Source organism: Macrosteles quadrilineatus, unplaced genomic scaffold (assembly GCF_028750875.1).
Source record: "Macrosteles quadrilineatus isolate MER2022 unplaced genomic scaffold, UCM_ALF_1.0 Scaffold_1__1_contigs__length_201487025, whole genome shotgun sequence".
Classification (NCBI taxonomy): Eukaryota; Metazoa; Arthropoda; class Insecta; order Hemiptera; family Cicadellidae; genus Macrosteles; species Macrosteles quadrilineatus.
The window spans coordinates 112,508,555-112,529,346 of NW_026542594.1; the positions used below are offsets into that span (position 1 = coordinate 112,508,555).

General features: G+C 34.9%; 1 protein-coding gene across 1 annotated transcript in view; it reads right to left on the reverse strand.

The window, feature by feature from the left end:
* Window positions 1-127: 127 nt before the first annotated feature.
* LOC128983407 (uncharacterized) overlaps window positions 128-20,792 on the reverse strand; it is a 102,128-nt gene continuing 81,463 nt past the window's right edge. Inside the window, exons 3-7 of the mRNA XM_054402692.1 lie at window positions 14,170-14,277; window positions 10,857-11,348; window positions 6,776-6,931; window positions 3,894-4,241; window positions 128-2,557 (exon numbers count right to left, since the gene is read on the reverse strand). Coding sequence (XP_054258667.1) covers window positions 2,252-2,557; window positions 3,894-4,241; window positions 6,776-6,931; window positions 10,857-11,348; window positions 14,170-14,277 — 1,410 coding nt within the window. The 3' untranslated portion in view covers window positions 128-2,251. The remainder of the gene's footprint in view (window positions 2,558-3,893; window positions 4,242-6,775; window positions 6,932-10,856; window positions 11,349-14,169; window positions 14,278-20,792) is intronic.

The following is a 20,792-nucleotide window of genomic DNA, read 5'->3' on the forward strand; positions in this document are numbered from 1 at the left end:
TGAGAACTGATACATCCCTACTTTTGACCCTGTGTTACTGTAAATGAAACTTCTTAAAACAACTCATTGATCGATTTACGTTACACTTTTTAATGATTTTCATATGTCGTAAAAAACCACTTTCAAGTTTAATTAATAAAATAATTTAATAACAAAATACAAACATAAGTCACAAACATTAAATGTCCTCAGTGTACAATCTAATTGTATACAAAGCAATAAAGCATTCATTAACATGTTACGTAATATGACAAATTAAATATTGTTAACCTATAAAATATGTTTATCACATTATTTCTACTGGAACAAAGGCATCACAACTAAATACAAAATTTTAGTACAGTACCAAACAGTTTTTTTGTTTGGTTGCTAATTATAATGCCAGATTTTAATGGATTTTACAACTCATAAACACTACTTCAATTGCAGTTTTAACATTGTTATAAAAATACAATACTCATATTTTGTTAGTTTTGTAGTTATCTGAAGAATGTGTTGATATTTTGTTTATAGTATATCTACACAGATTGATTGTAAAATCTACTTGTTTCATCATTAACTTACTGTTAAAAATGCCTTAAGACTATGAAAGTAGGAACAGTCTTTGAGATATAGTCGGCAAAATTTATCAGCTTGATATATTGGCACTTTTGCTATTTAATATTTAAACATTCATTCAGAACACTATTTAAAAATAAATTTAGTTTTTAGTCCACAAAATTACATTTATAAAAATAGTTTTACTACAATTACATAATTGCACCATAATATAAATAATAGGAAAAACTCATCTACAGTATTTATTACCTGTTCATGTTAAGAGAACAGAGAACTAAATAAAATATGGTGAAAGGTTTTTAGATGGTTTAACGTTTTCATTACATCATAGCAAAATGATGTACAGTACATGTAAAAATTAATACCAATGGCAATAAGGTGTGTAATTTTCTTGAATGTACAGGGTCCGAAGACAGTTCAATATTTTGTAAACGACAACAGATAAATCAACAAGATTTGGTACATCAACACCACACATAAAAATCTACTTTTTTTTAAAATATCAATTTTCTGTCATATCATGGGTACGTCCCGCAAGGAGTCAGAAGGAAATCTTAAATAGAAGCATAGGTTGACATGTACATCAAATTAAAGTCTTTACTAGTAGAATTAATGCCACAAATTTGAACTCTAACGGACAACCGAGCCAAGAATGACAGTTGTTCAAAGATTCATTTAATTTGCATTGCTATTATACGCTTACTCCTCAGGGGGCACAGTTCTAGGAATCGGAAGAAAATTATTAACATAAGCATAGGTCGATATGCACATCAAATTAAAGGTCTTCTCTAGTAGATTAAATGCCGTAAATTCAAGTTCAAAAGAACGCCTGAGTAAAAAATGGTGGGCGTTCAAAGATTAAAAATAGCAGATTCAAGAAATCTTTGAACGGCTGCCATTTTGCGCAGGATCAACCTTTTGAAGTGCGGTTTGCGGCATTGTATTCTACTAAAAAAAGACCTTTCATTTGATGTACATATTAATTGACCTATGCTTCCTTTAAGATTTTCTTCTGACTCCTTGTGGGCCGTCCCCCTGAAGAGTTATTGGATCACTGAATATGTGTTAAGATACAGTTTTATGCTCTGTAACTTTGTACCAAGTATTGTAGCTCTATCTACATTATTTTTTAAAATAATTAACTGTCTTCGGACTTCATTACCAACCTGTATACTCTTGAGATAACTATTATTTTTATTGGACTCTCCTTTCAAAGAAAACATAAAAGAAAAGGTACCACATATTAAGCTATTGAAGCAATACCAACTTCTCATCCTGCCAGTTTAAATTCTTAACAACAAGAAATTCATATTAGCATGACAAAAACTAGGTTTGCTTGTATTAACTTTTAAAATACTGATTTGTTAAAACATATCTTAACAACCTTCAATCAAAATTGTTTTCATAAATTTGGCCAGACCAGTTTTACTTCCAATCATAGGCCTATTTAGAACTCTTTGCCCAAAACACGGTATTAAAAAGCACATTTTGTAATTCACATACAAACAATAACAAAAGTTTTCATGTAGTTACTTGAACCCATTGTTCATTTTCTAATGTTCTACCTCCACCTCTCACTATAATGTTACGTTGCCTAAAGCAAAAATGTATGTTTGGTACCCAGTTTCAAAACATTTTCAATAGAGACTAAAATTCAGTATATTTCCAATATCACAGCACTGTAAGAGATTGATCAACGCCTAGGTGGTCCTGTAGTCCTAGGCTTGGCCCCGCCACCTGTGGGTCTGCCGCCTGCTGCTGGCTTTGGCTTGTTGTGCAGCATATTGGCACACTTGGGGATGTGCCGCTCGGCCGCGCCCTGGTTGAAGCGTCGTCCGCAATGAGGACACTGGACGTAGTCAGAGGTGTCGAGAGGTGGGGGCGGCGGCAGGTCTGCCAACTTGCCTCCCCTCGCCACATGCTGCTGTGCCTGCTTGGCTGCTCGGATGTTGCTAATGAACTCTTCATGTTTACGGCGCCAGTTTGACTTTGCAAGCGACTGCAAGCAAATAATACCAATAATGTAGTTCAGCTGTGAAGACAAATTTGGATATCTGGCAAGTATAAGCAATACCCAGAATTGCAGGCATAAAACTATTCCATATTTTAACACTTGATATCTTTCCAGTCAACTATGTGGTTAGTTTAGTCACACTACGGTGGCTAGTCACGTCGTGGGCACCTATGTCTGTTAAACGCAGTTCAGTTTTCTAATTTTGTAAAGATGCCATCAAACAGTGAGTACATGCTATTACTAGCTTTCCTGCTAAAGAGAAGAAGAAGAAGACATCATTTTTTAAATTACTCAAATACATCAGAGACGATATAGTAGGACAAAAGACGTTCTTGAGGGAACCCATATCACCAGCATATAACCAATGTGCGCATCGAGCTGCATGGCTAGCCATGTTGCCGGCCACCGTAGTGTAACCAGCTGCCATATAACCAAGTGTTAAAAAGTGCACTTTCAAACCTTGGAGCAGCCATGGCCCGGTTGGCCAGCGACTGTTTTGTTGAGAACAGCCACTGTGCTCGTGGCTGTTTTAGCCTTCCGAGTCGCTCATTTTTGGCCACGCCTAGTGTAACAGGATTCATTTGATTCAGTGTAAACATTTGCACCTGTAGCTAAGCCACCATAGTGTAACGGGCGCCTTAGTGAGCTACTACTCAATGTGAATGGCTATAATATTTATCAAAAATACGTATCTACAAAAAAAATTGTATACCGAAACACTATGAGCTCAAAATTAAAGGATTTACTAGAACCTTGCACATCTCTGGAATATTCCCTAAGTTTCTGGGTAGTCTGCGGTGAACCTTATTGAGCTAATATTTGAAAAAAAACCTAGAAAAACATACTTTACTCTGAATAGATAATCCTTTTCCGTCTATTCCAATTCCTTTACCAAGAAGGTTCAGTCGCCTTTTTTTTGATCGGTTGTTTTTCTTTAGGCCTACTTCAAAAACCAATCTAATCTTTCTGGTTCCAATCAAAGTGATTCTGTTACAACAGTTAACTATTCTTAAGTAACTTGTATTTAACTAAAATGCAGGTTATATAAAAATTGATAACTTGCATGTTATTGGCAGTTCATTTCAATCTTAAAAAATGAAATAAGTTGTTATTCGAAAATAGTGTGAGTTTTGGAAGTGAGAAATTTGTTCTAGGCTGTGTAGGTTTACCCCTGACTCTCAGACTATCACGGTCCTATGAACAATCCTTTGGTTTTTTTCACTTCATTCTAATATAGAAATGCAAACACCACTATAACTTAAACAGCTCATAATCATCACCTTTCTCTTACACACAATTTTACACTATACTATGTACTGACCGGTGGTGGTTGTGTTGATGTCCGCCCTTTCCTAGCAAACTGTTCAAGTTCTGTTCCCTTAACTCTCTGTTTTGCAACATCAAAAGGTTTCCTCTTTTTGCGAGCTGTCTTGACACAGATTTCAGCATGGGCTTGGATTCTGTCGGGGGCAAAACTACGGTTGCAAGTTTTGCAAGGTACCAGGTCAGAGCGGGCCCCACTTGTCGGGCCTACAGGGGCTTTCATGCCCTGGGGACCCCGTGCTGCCTGCGGGGCCCTAATTTGTGAGGCCCCTGCTGTGGTGCCTGCACGTGGCACTGCCCCTCTCGTGGTTGGTGGACCTCTGTTCATCTTTGGTGGTTCCTTCTCCTGTGACAAATAGAACAAATGAGTGGTTAAAAAATAACTATGTTAACAAATAGAACAAATAAGTGGTTAAAAAATAACTATGTTAACAAATAGAACAAATGAGTGGTTAAAAAAAAATGTTAACAAATAGAACAAATGAATGGTTAAAAAATAACTATATTAACATTATTATTGTCTATATTTTTTTTTTTGAGGAATTAGAAAACAAAAATTGATCATAAGTTCTATTTGCAATTCTCTTCTATCAAGCTTTTTTAAGTACGTACCTTACAATGACATGGTAGTTTACATGCATAATTTGTGAATGTGAGTTTGGGTTTAAAAGTTAAATTAATTACACGAAGTAAAAAGCACTGTCCAGTCAAATTACCATGCCACCTATAGTTTTCTAGATAATTAATGTTGTAGCATCCACTTCTTGCAGCATATTTTATATGTAAATACTCATAGAGCACAAGGCAGGGCTTTATACACTTTGTCAGGACTAGGCTGGTCAAGTGCAAGGGGTTTACGGTCACATACTTTTCTTATTCTCTAAATGTCTTTGGCAATCTGGTCACAACAGCACTTTTGGAAGGTTGTCATCTTCTTGGCAGGGTTGACCACTACATCATGTAATTTTTGTTTATTAGTTTGGACCCTAATTCTTGAAGAACACCTACAGGTGAATTGTTCATTTAATATCTAGTCGTAGCTAATAGTTCCTGTGAGTGTGTAAACCATTTGACAAATAGGTTTGCTATTTACAATCCTAAAAGATAATCCTAAAGTTACAAATTGGTTTTGGAACTGGCTGTTATCTAGTCGACTACTGTGTTTTAATGAGCTTTACTCCTCAGTATTAGTCATTAAAAGTTCTTAGTTGAAATAAAAAAAATACATGTATCAAAGATCATTTTAAATTTTATAGCATTTTCTGCCTCTTTGGCTTGTGAAGTTGTACATTTGTCGTATAAACTGCCTTCCATGCTGTGTAAACTTGTCACACAGTTGTGTCGCTTGAATGTGCGTCCAACAAAAAACATTGTGGGAACCTTGATTGAACCCCCCTGTTACGATTCAAAATATGATGATAGTAAAGAAAATTTGCTTTAAAACTTTTCATCCCATTTTGTTTGAGCACTGTTGACACAATCATATCTTTGGTCCATCTAATCGTAATAAGCGTCTCAATTTATTATGCAGGCTATTTTGCTGATCTGAACTATTTGCTGCTCTTGTTAAAACTGCAGTTACAAAATGATAATATACTAGCTGGCCTGACAGACGTCATCCTGTCCTAATGTGGTTTTACATCAAATGCTCGTTTTCAAGATGAACATGTTCGCATCGCTCAATCACGTCCTGGATGAAGTTCGTTCGCTACGCTCACTCAAATTTTGTTTGAAAATTAGCACATGTTATTGTATCCCACAGTTTAATGAAAACATTTTCCTCCAATGCTAATGTAAAGGCATTATTTTTAAATTTTAAAAATCAAATTACTAAATAACGGTTGGATGTATTATAAATTTCCTTAGGTACATAAAAACCTTCCCCTGGCACTAAGGAACACAACAAAAAGAGAATCATCCAATTCGGTGCACTCGTTCTCGAGTTATGGAATACCATCAAAAAAGGGATTCATTTTTATTTAAATAGATTAACAGTGAAGTGAAGAGGAATATACTAGGGCCGTTCCAAAAGTGACAAGCGTTTGGTCACTGTGCAGGAAGTAGTGGAGGAGGTATTGCCTTCCTAAGGCAAGTGCGGTAGATCATTCACAGACCAGCTCAAGGAATTGCTTTTGATAGACATCACAGATGTATCTCCTAATGTCAATTAATGGTTCATTTCAGACCAGCGTAGCATCGCGTTGCGAAGCTACATAATATGCATCTGTATTCATACTTTCGCTTCTTATCTTTTGCTTGCATGCGCTGTGCTAAATGACGACCATTAGCTCTGTTGACATAAAAGTATTTCTGCCTATTGATTTACAGTCTATACCTCTCGCTTTGATCGATAAAAATATCTGGATTGAAAAACCATATTGGGGCAAAATCCCGTTTATTTGTCAGTTCAAGATTATATAGTACAATGACGCTAATCTTTGTGACTAAGCATGGGAAGAACCTGCCAACAATTTGAAAAATTATATACATTATACATTGGCAAACTGGAGCAGAAACCTGGCTCACACCACGAAACTGAAAAAAAAAAACACTAAACGCCATGTCACTCAGTCTATCAAAGATCTTAAATTCAATAAAGCTCTGCAAAAAACAATAAACTTGAAACAAATAACCAGCTATGCACTCGACCACAGCTCAGACTGTGAGCAAAAACAAAGCATATAAGAGCTAGCTTTCGGTGTGAACTGTTCTTAGCTTACAAAATAATATCCAAGATACGTCTCCCTAAAACGTCGCTTAGACAAGGCTACGCCGTTCTGAAACAATCTTGAGAAGTGTTTGTTATAATGATAGCCCCCTGCTGTAATCACTCATGAAAAACCTTGTATGACCTAAACATAAACTTGGTGATTTTACTACCTGATTGGCTCGTGAGGGAGGATCAGACGCTGGCCTCGGTGGGTCCCTGTTGTTGTTGTTGGCTACTGTGTTGTTGCGTGGTTTCAGCCCACTACTTGGAGGCGTGATGGAGGGTTTTGTGCGACTGTTCACTCCAGGCTGGGTTGATGCCTTTACCTAAACATAAAGTAAATCTAAATGTTTTTTTTATGTAATACAATTTATTTAGTCTCAATAACAGATTGCTAGTAGAATTCCTATTTGAGGTCATATTAATACTTTTGACTGTAAAATCAAATTTGTGTTTTTAGATTTGTTGCATTGTGTGGAAAAAGATCATTAATCGAGTCATAGTTCTTGTGAAAAAGTCCTGCAAGATATTACCAGTTATTAATCATGAGCTTACAATTATTTCTTTTTAAATGATTCCATTACTTGTAGTCGTGAGCTTGTGGTTGGTGTTGGTAGCCATACTTTTTCTTCTATATTTATACTATATTTCTTCCCCAACTACATTGAGTTTAGATATATATATTTATTATTTAACAAAATTTTCAACTTTTTATGAATTTTTAAATTAAAGATATTCACCTTTCTTTCTACATTCTTGCTAAATTTTTACAATTCAACTCATAATATGATATTTTAAATATAATTTTGCTTTATAAGGAAATATTTTAATTTATTGGTTTAAAAAACTAGGGTGATAAACAACTTTTAAGACTGATTTATTATTGCACAACAGAAATTAATATCTAAAACAAGATAATTGAAAATATTTAATTTTAAAAGTGATTGGAAGATATTTCATTGGATTGGGAGTGTATAGATTTTGATTAGCTAAAACAAATGTCCAATATTTACTCTTTCCAATAGTGTTGGGCAGCATAATAATAAGGTCAAACAAACAAGATTGTGTTTTGAATAATCGAGTTATTTTGGATTCAATTATATGCTGTAATTGTGTTCAGCACCATCTAAATTAATTAAAATTCTGCTAAATTAAGTTGCATCTCAGCAGCCAGAAAGAGTAACTTTGATTAAACAACCAGTTATAATTAAATTTCATCAGCTTGACAAACTTTGAACTTCTGTGATTTGGTATGAAGCGAGGAGACTAGAAAGGATTTATTTCATAAACTTTGTTTATTAACAACTTTGTGAGGACTACTTAATATTTATACCTGTGAGGTAATAAAGCAAAAATGTATTACTTTCAAAACTAACTGAATAATCTTATTACTTCTAGTTTTAGAGGACATATTTGCATATCTAAAATTAACCCATGTATTCTAAATCCTAATAATATAGGCTATGTAGGCACTACAGTTTTAGTTTCCAATTCTCATTACAGCAGGTTATTTTTAAAGCATGACCTGGGCATTACATAACCATACTTTTTTTAGGAAAGCCAAGAAATTACCTAATCAAAGGGCTTAGAAAGAGGTAGGGTTCAACTAAGTTAATAAATTGTAGACTCCAGGAGCTGGTAGGCCTACATAAACTATAAAAGGACTCACAAGAAGTCCTGTAGTAGGATAAAAGTCATTGTTAAGTTATACAGTATGACCTTTTATGTACATACTGTATTATGTACTAGATTATAATTTTCCAGGAAAGCTAGCTAAACTATACTCCTTTCCTTAAAAAAATCCAAAATCATTTGATTGTTAACATTGCACAATTATACTAACAAAACGGTTACCTGTAATGTAATACCCTGTAGCAAAAATAATATAATGGTAACCATTTGTGTAGTACATGTTCAGTATGATGTTCAGTTGGGGGTTTTCATGATGTAATTCTAAATAGCTTTTACTCCATACCAATATTATATTGGTGCTTTAAACTACTCACATAGTATTTAGTAGACATTCGAGAATGATTATGATGGATATAGATCACTAAGAAGAATCATGCACACTTAAGTTTTAATTTAAATTTTTTTTTTTTATCCTGGAACTTGAACTGGAATCTTGCAACTGTTTAAAACCATAGTAACAGTAAAATACCAAATTACCAACGAGGCATATTCAGTTGTATTGCATAGTCCCCAACGTATAAGGAGACTCACAATAATCCATAAGCAAATGGATCGATAACTACGGTACTTTACAATACATAACTCATGAATGATTGAACGCTTTCTATAATTTTCTGTTAACTACTGACTTAAATCTATCTATCTATCTATACTATTATAAAAAAGAGGTGGTGTCTGTGTGTGTGTATGGGAAAAGTAAACGCGAAAACTACTGGTCGGATCGGGCTGAAATTTGGCATGATGATAGCTCACATTCCCGATTAACATATAGGCATATTTTTATCCCAAAAATCCTTTCGGGCTCCGCCCCAGTGGCTCTGGAGTTTCCCATGTTAACCTTATGAGAAATGAAATTATTGAATCTTAACAGCTGTTTCAATTAAACAAGTTGGTTCTGTTCTGTGATGTTCAATAGCATTAAAGTTACAAGGATTACCAACAGGGTGCAGCACTAGCACTATTATTTCTTTTACATTTATGACAACAGCAAAAGGTGAGTGAGCGTAGCGAACGAACTTCAACCTGGAGGCGAGTGAGCGTAGTGAACGAGCTAACCTGAAGGCAAGTGAGCGTAGCGAACGAGCTAACCTGAAGGAAAGTGAGCGCAGCGAACGAGCTCCAACCTAAAGGTGAGTGAGCGTAGCGAACAAACTTAAAAAAGAACCTAAATTTCTTAAGCCATGTCCTCACTCATAACTGCTATAAGCATTTGATACTTATATGCCAACCCCGTACGAAGGACGGGTACTCTGCTAGTCTATATATATAATACGCTAAGCCGATTTTTGTAAACAGAACTCCTCCCTCATTTTTGGACCGATTTTGATGATTAAAGTGTCAATAAAATTGCCGTGATCTGTAGTTTTGCAAAGAGTTTTGATATCTTTATTAGTTTGGGCAGGATCTTCCATCAAAGTTGGGTTTTCTCTTTCTCCCATAAGATTAACATGGGGGGATCTTAATATTTAATTGGAAACTTTGTCTCCACTAATTTGAGAGAACGGCTGGGCATAGAAACTTGGTATAGGTGTCCAAGGAGAGGTCTTGGTCTGTAGATGAGTTATCAAAAGAAAACAAAGTAAATTCGCTTAGGGTTTTCCCCTAGAAGCCTTCAACCCACAGATTTGTTTACATTTTGGTAATGTGGATAATACTTTTTAATAAAACAGCTGTTAATTTTAAAATTGTAGCCTATTTTAAACAACACAAATTTATTGTGAGTTACTGAATTGTCTAAAAGAAGTATTTGCAATGTTATTTTCTGATTTTAAAATTTATTGATTTTCTTCTGTATCATGTCATGTGTTGCAATATAAAGTTCCACTACGAAATCAGTGGAAAATCCTTTTATCAGAATAACTCTTACAATTATTTTTTAATTGAACTATCTTATATCTATTTTACGGGTCGGTGTCTGCTTTTTTCACACCATTTCTCTATATTTTATTATATTATTCTAGACAGGTCATCATAGGCTCATGAGATTATTGTCATGCTTCAATTATTGGAAAATCTTCAACTGTGTAATACAATACAAAATAATACAAGTGCAGAAGGGCGCGGTGCCCATTTGAGCGTCCACATTTTGTTAAATTAATAGTGGTTTACAGCAACTGGATAAACATTTTTACAATATTTATGTAGAAATATGTGCATGGTTTAGAAAGTCATTAAGCTGGAAAACTGCAATATACTGCAGACTTCTCAGAGGGGTTACTTCGATGTATTCATTCAGCTTAGTGAAAACATAATATAGATATGTATTGTGTATACAAATAAAAACTTTTAGAGAGCCTTTGAATGTTATTAGACTAACGAAAAGGGTTGTTCATGTTTACTAGCGCTACTCATCAGCAACAATAACCATTCAATTTATCTCTAAAATATAAACAATGCTAAATGCTCATAATATGTATAATTTCACTCAATTTATGGCAGTTAGAATAATTAGCGTAAGTCTTGAAAGTAACCGTCGATTTCGACGGGTTTCACCTCGTATATCTGTAGTTACGATAGATAGATATCTATATATCTGTATTAAGAAGATAGATAAATTACCTCAGTCTTTTTTGAAGGAGGTGACAATCTTGACAGTGCCTTTGTGATTGATCCCACTTCTGTGATTCTTGTCTCCTTGGCCGGCGCCATGCTTGCGTTGGGGTGTTGTTTTGTGGCTATGTATGTCTTGAATCTGTCCGTAGAGTCAGACAGAGGAGCCCCTCCTATATTAGGCAACTTCCTGAACAGTCTGGAACTGTCTAGGTCCGTCACTCTAGAGAGGTAGTCATTCTCATCTCCAAACACAGGATTGTGTTTGAGCGCTAGCTGATCCAATGGCTCGTAGCTTCTAGAAGATGACAACTCATCATCTCGCCGCACCTGACTCCGTGTTCGCCTCACCGGTTGTTTCCATACGTTGTTGAGGTTGCGGTCTAGGCTGCTCCCTCGTTCTCGCTTACTGTCGTTGATGGGTTCCAAGGGATAGCTTTTATCCCACCCTGCAGAATGGTGATGGTTGTTACCCCTTCGTTCTTGAAACAACTGCCGTACCTGAAAATTAGGTGTTGCAGCAATGATTATTAAAGTTATGTAGTATAGTTTCATTCTAATGTTTAATCAATTCATAAGTGGTAGTGAGTGATACATAGGCTAATGTAGTAGTAAAAAGAGTGAATTGGATTTCCTAACTCTATTAATTGAGCAGAGCGAAGCACTTATACTACACTCCTGCTTTTGTTTTACAACTTTTTTGTGTTACTCCTCCTGAACGGCTGAAGCGATCTACTCGAATTTATCACAGCCATAGTAACCAACCATGGGAAGGTATAAGTCTGAAATGGTAGAAATTGGAGCACAGGGATTTTTCCCTACGTGAATTTAAACTTTTAGGGGCGGTTCACGAGTCACGGGTTATCCTTAGTTCGAGCGCAAAATTCAGTTATAGCCGTTTTTTTGCGCTGCGGCTTAGAAATCGGGTTCACGAGTACGAGGTTACCCCGCGCTCGGGCGCAGGCAGTTAAACTTGTTCCAATTATGACAGGGATAAACCCGAGCGCAAAAAGTCGGCTTCACAGGTTCAATTGGAGAAAACCCCGGGCCAAATGTTGGGTTCACGAGTCATGGTCTAGCGCAAATTGGATAATCTCTGGCGTAAATAACAATGGTTTTGGACTTAAACTTAACCCCGCTAGGGGGCAGGGTTAACTTGACATCATGTCGGGATTATATCATTTGCTCATTTATTGATTTTTGTTAGCAAAAAGAATGTTATATTATTTGAATTCACCATTAAATTCCGAACAATTTCATTACCCTCAACTTGATATTTATTTTTTTCATTTATTACTACTGATTGTTGAAAACATACGAAACATTGTAAAAAGTTCCGGTTTTTAATTTTAATTAATTACTAAATAAAAATATAATTATTAGCTTAAAATAGGCCTATTTATATTAATTTAAATTGAAAATGAATTTTATAACGTTACTGTTTCATTTATTTTTATCACTTTTGAACACTTTTATTTCAGCCGAAATAAAAATGGTTCCGACAAATACTGTTAGGTTTGTCTAAGAATTTTTATTGTATAATTAATATAGGTCAATTTATTTAAGTTTCCACATTTAATTTTGTATGTTTTAAATTATATGTTTATATTATGTTTATGATTAAATAGTTGAAAGACATTTTATCTGATAATTTCTTAGTATTTGTCATATCGGGTTTTACAATAAATTGCTTCAATTTGCCGAGGTAAAAGGTAAATTCTATAGTTAAATATACAAAACAATGTACTACAACAGTAAAAAAAAATTATAACCTGTTTTCTTACACCTAAGATTTCTCATGCTTAAAGTTTGAGTAATTCCAGTGAAATAAGATGTAGCTACATTTCATATTTTGTTGTGGTGTTTCCGGACCAACTGATTGACAAATAAATAAAAGGTTAAAATACCCGATTGTCGCCTTTGTGGTCCAAAGTATTGTCCTAGTGGATTATGTACAATTTGGCGCGAGCGCCATCGTTGGATCTGTATAGGACAATACTTTGGACCACAAGGTAACAATCAGGTATTTTTACCTTTTATAAATTACATGCTGAGGTTTTGAAAAGAGCGCAAAATACTAACTAGGGTGTCTACTGCCATCTGATTTAAAAATTCCAATCCTCTACACAGTTATACTGTAATGAAATATTCTAATATCACTTAGCCTATTACTATTGTTAAATATTTATTTGTTTATCAATAAAAGAAAAATATCTACGTCAAATATATTGAAATTACTTTCAAACAAAAACATTTACGTTTTATATTATTATTTTTTACATGAGGTCATCACGACTCCTATAATAGCCAGTTGTTCCTCCAAATTTATTTTTTTCACAAATTACTGATACATAAAAGATAATCATAAATCTTCAAAAAGAACAGCCATTTTATGAAATATTTGGAATGTTTCGATAAAACTGCAAACCTGATGAGTATGTCTTATATTTGAACTAAATGTAGTTTGCAAACATTACCAAGATTTGTTTTGACAAATTTTATTAAAAACATAATTGTATTTTCCCAATTCAATGACATGATAGTAAAAGTTTCATTGGAATCACACCTCAGGTGTGGTCTGTAGCTCTGTACACATCCACACATCCACACACACACACATATACATCACTTCGAAAACTACTTTTTTTGGTTCAGGGGATTGGTTTTTTCAATGTCTGTAAAAAAAAATTCTTAAATATGCTTGTCTACTGTCCAGAGCATATTTTAAGGGATTTTCACTGGGTGACAGTGTCGCCGGACTTACCTTGGGGGGGGGGGGGGGTCTGGGGGGTATGGAATACCCCACCCGGAAATTTTTGCAAAAGTTTAAGTGAAAATCACACATTTCTACGTATCTTTTAATGCATTTTTCGATTATATTTGCTTGTAAATAGTCCATATAATCTCACTTAATTACGTATTCTAGAACGTTGTAACAGGCCAAAGCTCCCTTCACAACCTCTTGGGCCAAAATCATAGCTCAATACTCAAAAATATTTACATAATGTTATTTTTTAAATTCCGATACATTTAAAATGTGAATCATAACAAAAATATGCCGGCACCACCCATAGTCACTGGGCGACAAAATCTCACCACTAGGTGACACTTGTGTCGCCCAGTTAACATGTTATTTTATGCCCTGCTACTGTCTACTTTTCCCCCTTAAAATCAACTTCTGCTAATAAATAAATACCTGTTCCTTTTAGCCAGTAGGTAACTAGTCTGCAAATTGTTATACTTATGGTTTTAGATGGTTTGCTGTATGCTATAATAATTGATCAACAGAAAAAGAAAGGTGGAAAAATGTTGTTAATCTTACCTTTCCACATCCAGGACCAAATCGTTGATAGCCTTGATGTGCTTGTTCTTCATATAAAGCCAGCAACTTCTGCTCCTTTTCCTGTAACTGTTTTTGCTGAAACCTTGCCTGAAACAAAAATTAACTTGTTTCAAGCCTGTATTTTTTTATTAACTACTAAAAACAGTTCCTTTAATATTAACATCTATTATTTTTAACAATCTAAATCTAGGCTAATTGTATTCCCAAGGATGGTTGAATGGAGAACCTTTTATTTGAAAGGGGAGAAGTCATATTGGGGATTTACACTGCAAATATCAATGCTCATGGAAAAACAAGGTTAACCTTAAGACACTGTTATATGTGCTATTATACAGAGGTATCATAACAATAAAACTATTTACTAGCCTATTACTAAACTTAAGGATATTAGGGGAGGATGAGGGTTTGACCCCTAATCTCCCTGTCTACGGCCTTGATTTTTATGTTTCTACTCTCCCTCCCTATTAGAGGATATGGAAAAGTATAGTCACCAAAACATTCGAGTTTGAGCTTTGGGTGGATATAGGACGTTTTGGGTCTCCCTGAAAAAAGTGGTTTTCAAAGTGATGGCTATGTGTGTTTAAAGTGTACAGAGCTGCAGACACATCTTTGGCCCAATTTCTAAAACCTTTTTTTGTATGTAGGAACTGATTCCATGTTATCTCCAGACTTTTTTTTTATAAAAAAAATTTACAAAAACAACCCAAAACGATTTGGATTAAAGTTGAGTATGTTATTGCCATTTAAACTGTAAACTTAACGGTACAACCATCATTACTGTAAAAAATTACGTTTCAACATTTGTTGTAACTTATGATTTATGTGATTCTCCTATAAAAATACCTCATAAAATAACAAATAGGTCGGATAAAAACTCCTCCACCGATTACAATTCAAATTTATTATGTTACTGTGCTTATAATACTAAACAAAATGGTAAAACCCCCATTGCTGTAGAATGAGGGTTCAAAGTCATTGCAACTTTTGTGATCTTCCCCATAAAATATCATAGTTCCCTAATCACCGCTTGCACCCATGATAAAGGTTGTTGACAAGCCATAATGGGAGAAAGTATGTGTCAGATATTGCTGATACCGTTTGATAGTAGATGAGCTGTTATAGTGCTCTGCTCGCCTACACTCAAGTTGCCGGATCGATCCATAAGAAAAGTCATCAATAGCTTCTCGATGGTTCGAAACTGTACCCCTCCGTTCCTGATCATTGGACTTTTAAATTAATGATCCTGGATTAGGAAACAGCTAATCTTAGTCAGTAAAAAACAACACAGATCATCTCACACCAATCTACACTCGTATTTGGGAATACGCTCCATGGGTGGCGTTCCCATCTCAATGATTGAAAATTGTAGCTAAAAATATATCCAGGCATAGTCATTTGATGAGTTTAGTTAGTGTATGTTTAAAAAACCAATCTCGCGTATATAAAAATAACTATAAGAAATTTGAACACAACCCTTAGTAGTAAATAGTAATGCGTTTCCTTGAATGCATCTTAAACCTATAACCAATCACATGATTAACTAATTTTGCCTAAAAAATATCGGTAGTTATAAATATTGTGGCAATTCTATATAGGCAATCACTAATGCCAAGTTTTCCTATGAGGGCTCTAGATTCGTGAGTGGGTATGAGCTGTAGGGTACACAATAACACTAGCAAAGACGAGCTCCAGGCGATTTCAATTATGAGACAAAAGCTAAGTAGTCTACAGAAATATTTAGAACAAGTATCGGTAACTTTTTCGGTACCGGTACGAGTTTTGAAAGAGTTTTTGTATCGATAGAAGAAAGCTAGATATTTTGTATTCACGTGTTTGTGAAATGAGTTGCCATATTGTAAACAAACTGACTTGAATGGCACAAATGCATTGAAATGAAAAGCTAATATTAGTACGGTAAGTAAAATGGAGTTGGAAGCAATAATAAGTCATTTTGATCAGGGATTTACCCCAACCAAAATATAAACAACTGATTATTATTAATTTATTTTTATCAATTACTAGCAGAGTACCCGTCCTTCATACGGGGTTGGCATATAAGTATAAAATGATTATTGCAGTTATACTCAAGCTTTGCGTTTGCAATGAGGGTTGACACAGTTTGATAAAGTTTGCTTCTTTAAATTTACTGCATACTATAGTATTACACATCTACCATAGCCATAATGTTCAACCACTTCACCTAAACAATACAGAAAAATAAATTATTAAATATTCGCAAAATATCACAAATTACTAAATTAAAAAATTGAAAATAAAAACATAAACATAACTGTAAACAATCCTACCTTTGACAGTTTTCATTGCGTATCACAGTTTTTTGTTGCTGCTTAGTTCAAAATTAGCAAATTAGTGCTGCACCCTGTTGGTAAATCTTATAACTTGTAATGCTTTTGCATTATAGAACCAACTTTTTTAGTTGAAACAGCTGACTAAATTCTTTAATTCCCTTTAAATATGAATCCTTATAAGGTTAACATGGGGAACTACAGAGCCACTGGGGCGGAGCCCGAAAGGATTTTTGAGATAAGAATATGCCAATATGATAATTGGGAATGTGAGCTATCTTCATACCAAATTTCAACCCAAACCATTAAGTAGTAAATGCGTGATTGAACTTCAAACAAACAAACAAACAAACTCACAAACTTTCACATTTATAATATTAGTAAGATCAACTATCAGTTTTGTATATTGAAATGATAAAAAAATAATTATATAACATGATCCAGCTAAATATTTACCCTTACTTTATAATAACGCTTGGAATCCTATAATTTTTGTTGAGATCAGCCATCATTAAAACTTAAAAGTGTCTACTGTAATTTTGTTCAGGGTGATCTATTTAAATCACTACTATTTTTCATAATCTAAACTGACATTACCACGGATTAGAGTTTTACTAGAGTTGTGTGTTTCGAGATGTTTCAGTCCAGGGAGCCGAAACCCCAATCCACTGGCCTGAGGCTGTTCTACGACCAGGTCCTCTTCAACCACAGTTGCAAAATAAACTCCTAGTGGAATACTATTATGTCGTAAAATATTCAACCTATGATGGTTAAATCGACGAATTTTTTTTATTAATTAACTTAGATGTAATCTGGTAGATGGTAGGCCTACATATTTTATTCAAAGGTTTATTGCTGTCTCGCTTTTTTACATTGTAGTATTTATGCCAACCTAAATTCAAATAGTAAATATTTCATTTCAACCAAGTCAGTTAATGTTTGTAGCACACGTTTCCTTAAATTGCAACTAAAATATTAGCTAATATTAAGTGATGGTGAGTTAATGTTGTTCAAAGGTTTATTGCGGACATTTTCCATCACAATGGTAAAAAACAATACACAACGTTTCGGGATCTGGAATCTGATCCCGTCCTCAGGTGAAAAAAAGCTTAACTAACACATTACAACTAACAATACACAAACGCCCAACTTAAGTTGGAATACACTACAGAGGGTAGCAGTAAAAAAATATGCACTGTATAGCAGTCAAGTCATGATACAAGATGCAAATAATAACCAATCACAAAACACTACAAGCGATCTATAGTAGCGCGCGATTATCTGTGCGATTAGTGTTCCATTGTGTGAGCTGTTCACACTACGCCTTTTATGGATAGATTGTAGTGTTTTGTGATTGGTTTTATTATTTGCATGTTGTATCATGACTTGACTGCTATACAGTGCATATTTTTTACTGCTACCCTCTGTAGTAAAGTACAAGATTAATAAACATTAGCAATTCCTGCAGATTTTAATTGGGTTCGGGCAAATCGTTACGTAATCGAACTAATTTGCTGATAAATACATCTATTGACTCAGCAGATTCAAGCATTAACCAAAGCTAACAGTATTTACTGGTTGTAAGTGTGTACACTGACAATTGTCGGTGCATTGTTGATGTGTTACCTGAGTGGAGTACGGCGCGGCGACGACCAAGGCAGTCACTGACTATGTCCTGTGCCCACCTCGTCTACCGCCTCCATACACTGACTCACCGCACACCGGGCACACAACACGACTGCCTACACAGACCCAGCTACCTGCCCCCACTACACCCGGCATCCAGCCGAGACGTTATAGACCACAACTAGAGTTAGGATAAATATACAAACTGCAAGTCTGCTAGGGCGATGGAATATCTTCCATTCACAAATAGATATCATGAATTATTCCTTGATGGACAAAGTACCTCCACCTCTTTGGAGGCGTTCAAACGTCTCCTAAGGAAATAGGTTCATACCTTCTTCATGCTGTCGAATATTTGATCCAGGTACCTCGTAAAGAGTAGTTGATAATGTTTTGAACAACTTTTAACAGTACGGTATACACCTAAATCACTACTAAAGATTACAAGCAATAAAATGATCAAGCCTTCAACATACGGATCAATATGTGAATTAATTGCAGTGACTGACTTGTTTGACTGTTGGCTAAAAGTGTCCATGAGTAAGGTTTGTGATTAATGGAATACCTTAACATTGAAATACAAATCAAAGTACTTGGTTATGTTACATCAGCGGGAAAGTGCTCTAAGCATTTTGAAAAGCGGCCCGAATCTCTTCATAGACTTTTTGTAGACGACAATTCTGAGGGTGATTTTTTTCTAATATCAAGGAACTAAAATAGTGATTTTAAGGTAAATTCGTCCGGGTAGAAAACGTTGTTAAAAACAGTTTCATGTATGCCGTGTTTATTTCTATCTTCCGATAATTATTCTAAATTTTTACAGCTACGTTTCACACGTGATACCTTTATTTTACTAATCTCAAGTTTACCCGAGCGAAGATCGAGCAATCAGCTAGTGTTGATACAACAACGAGTAGAATAAGAGGAAAATATTGGAATAATAACGAGAGAAATAAAAACCTGTTTCCTCTAGATAAAAATAAGCTTAGTAAGCGATCAGTGCATGTATGAAATAGTTTTATCTTTAAAACAGAGCGATAATAACTCTTAGTACTTTACTATATGTTTGACGTAAATTAGAACACCAAGCTTCAGTTGTTAAGTCATTAATCTCGGGATGGTAACAATTACTGTTACGGATTGAATATGTAGTTATTAGAACATTCAAGGGTTATGATAGTTGGCGTATAACACCAATAATTAATTCAAAAGCGTGGGATATTAAGGTTTTAATACCGGCAGTTAAAATAGCCGTAAAATCGTTATACCCAATGTGGATATTTTAGTTTGGGATTATGGCTAATAACATTTAATATTACAGTCAATGCTAAAATAGTCGTTTGAACCAATTCTCTTTAGCTTAAATAACTGCATAGACTATGTTCGACAAAGTTCCCTTTCCCTATATGGGCATAAAGTTACTCTGACAAAAGTAGCCGCCGCAGTCAAACCTTTATATAGAGGCCGATAATTGTTCAAATTCAAATTTGTGGCATACTTGTATGTACGTAAGCACGTAAGCAACTCAGCAACTGGAGTAAATATTCTCTGATTTTAATAACACTTAGTAAACCTACATTATTTGAATTTGAATGGTGTTTTGAGGAGGAGGGGGGGGGGTTGCACCCGCAATATAATGTTGTTTGACTTTTATGTCCAAATTGACAAATTAAAAGGCATTAAAATACAAACAATGGAGTACGTCACATTTTGTATTCTATTGGATACTTAGATAAACCATAGCAGTTCTGTTAGTCTGCAGGTTTGCTGCTAGAGGTGTAATTAGTGGTGACCACGGGTTTGTGATGTGTGTTAATCACATCTATGTCTCATTAGACCCGACAGTTACACGGCAGATCGGATCCGCGCGGGATTAATTCGGTCGTCGACATCATATTTGCATTTTTATGGCGCATGTTAATGTTACTGACGCTTGAAGCCAGCGCAGCAGCAGTTTGCTTTGTTAATTTAATTCATTATAGTTATATATTTAAGTTAAAATACTCAATTCTTGCTTAAGCTTACTGTATACGTTAAAAATATGTCTTGCACACATTTAAATGAAAATTTATACCACCCCACTTGCAACCGCATACAGTAAAGATATACATTAAAACTGTGATACTTAGAGTCACGCGTGAAAATAATTTTATTTTGGTAAAAGTGTATTCGTCACAAAAATAACGTTGATGTAGAATACAACATTACTCGTGTCAATGGTACCTATGCTGTGCCATATCAAAGAATGACATTTACTATAGCTACTTATGTCAAGAGCGGCATTGACTGTTTGTGCTTGTAATACACAAAAGATGTTTCCTTACACCATAATTAACTTATAATAACACAAATATTAACATTTTTGATGAATATAAAATGTCATTTAGGTCGTGTTTGCTTTTATGGTTATGTATATCTTACCGGTTGATAACGTACCGCATCCGCAGCTGTGGCTGGTCTAGAAACGACAATTGGGAAATGAGCTGATTAACGAGCGGGAATGATCAGTTCCCAATGAGCTATTTTGCGTACTGTTTACAGGCATGGAAATGTGATTATTTCCATGCAGTGGTTGGGAAAATATATAAAATTTCGGTTTTAAAAGGTAACATCGTAAAATTCTCCCCCCACCCCTAAATGGGGCATTTCGTCATTTAGTTGTGACGCAGA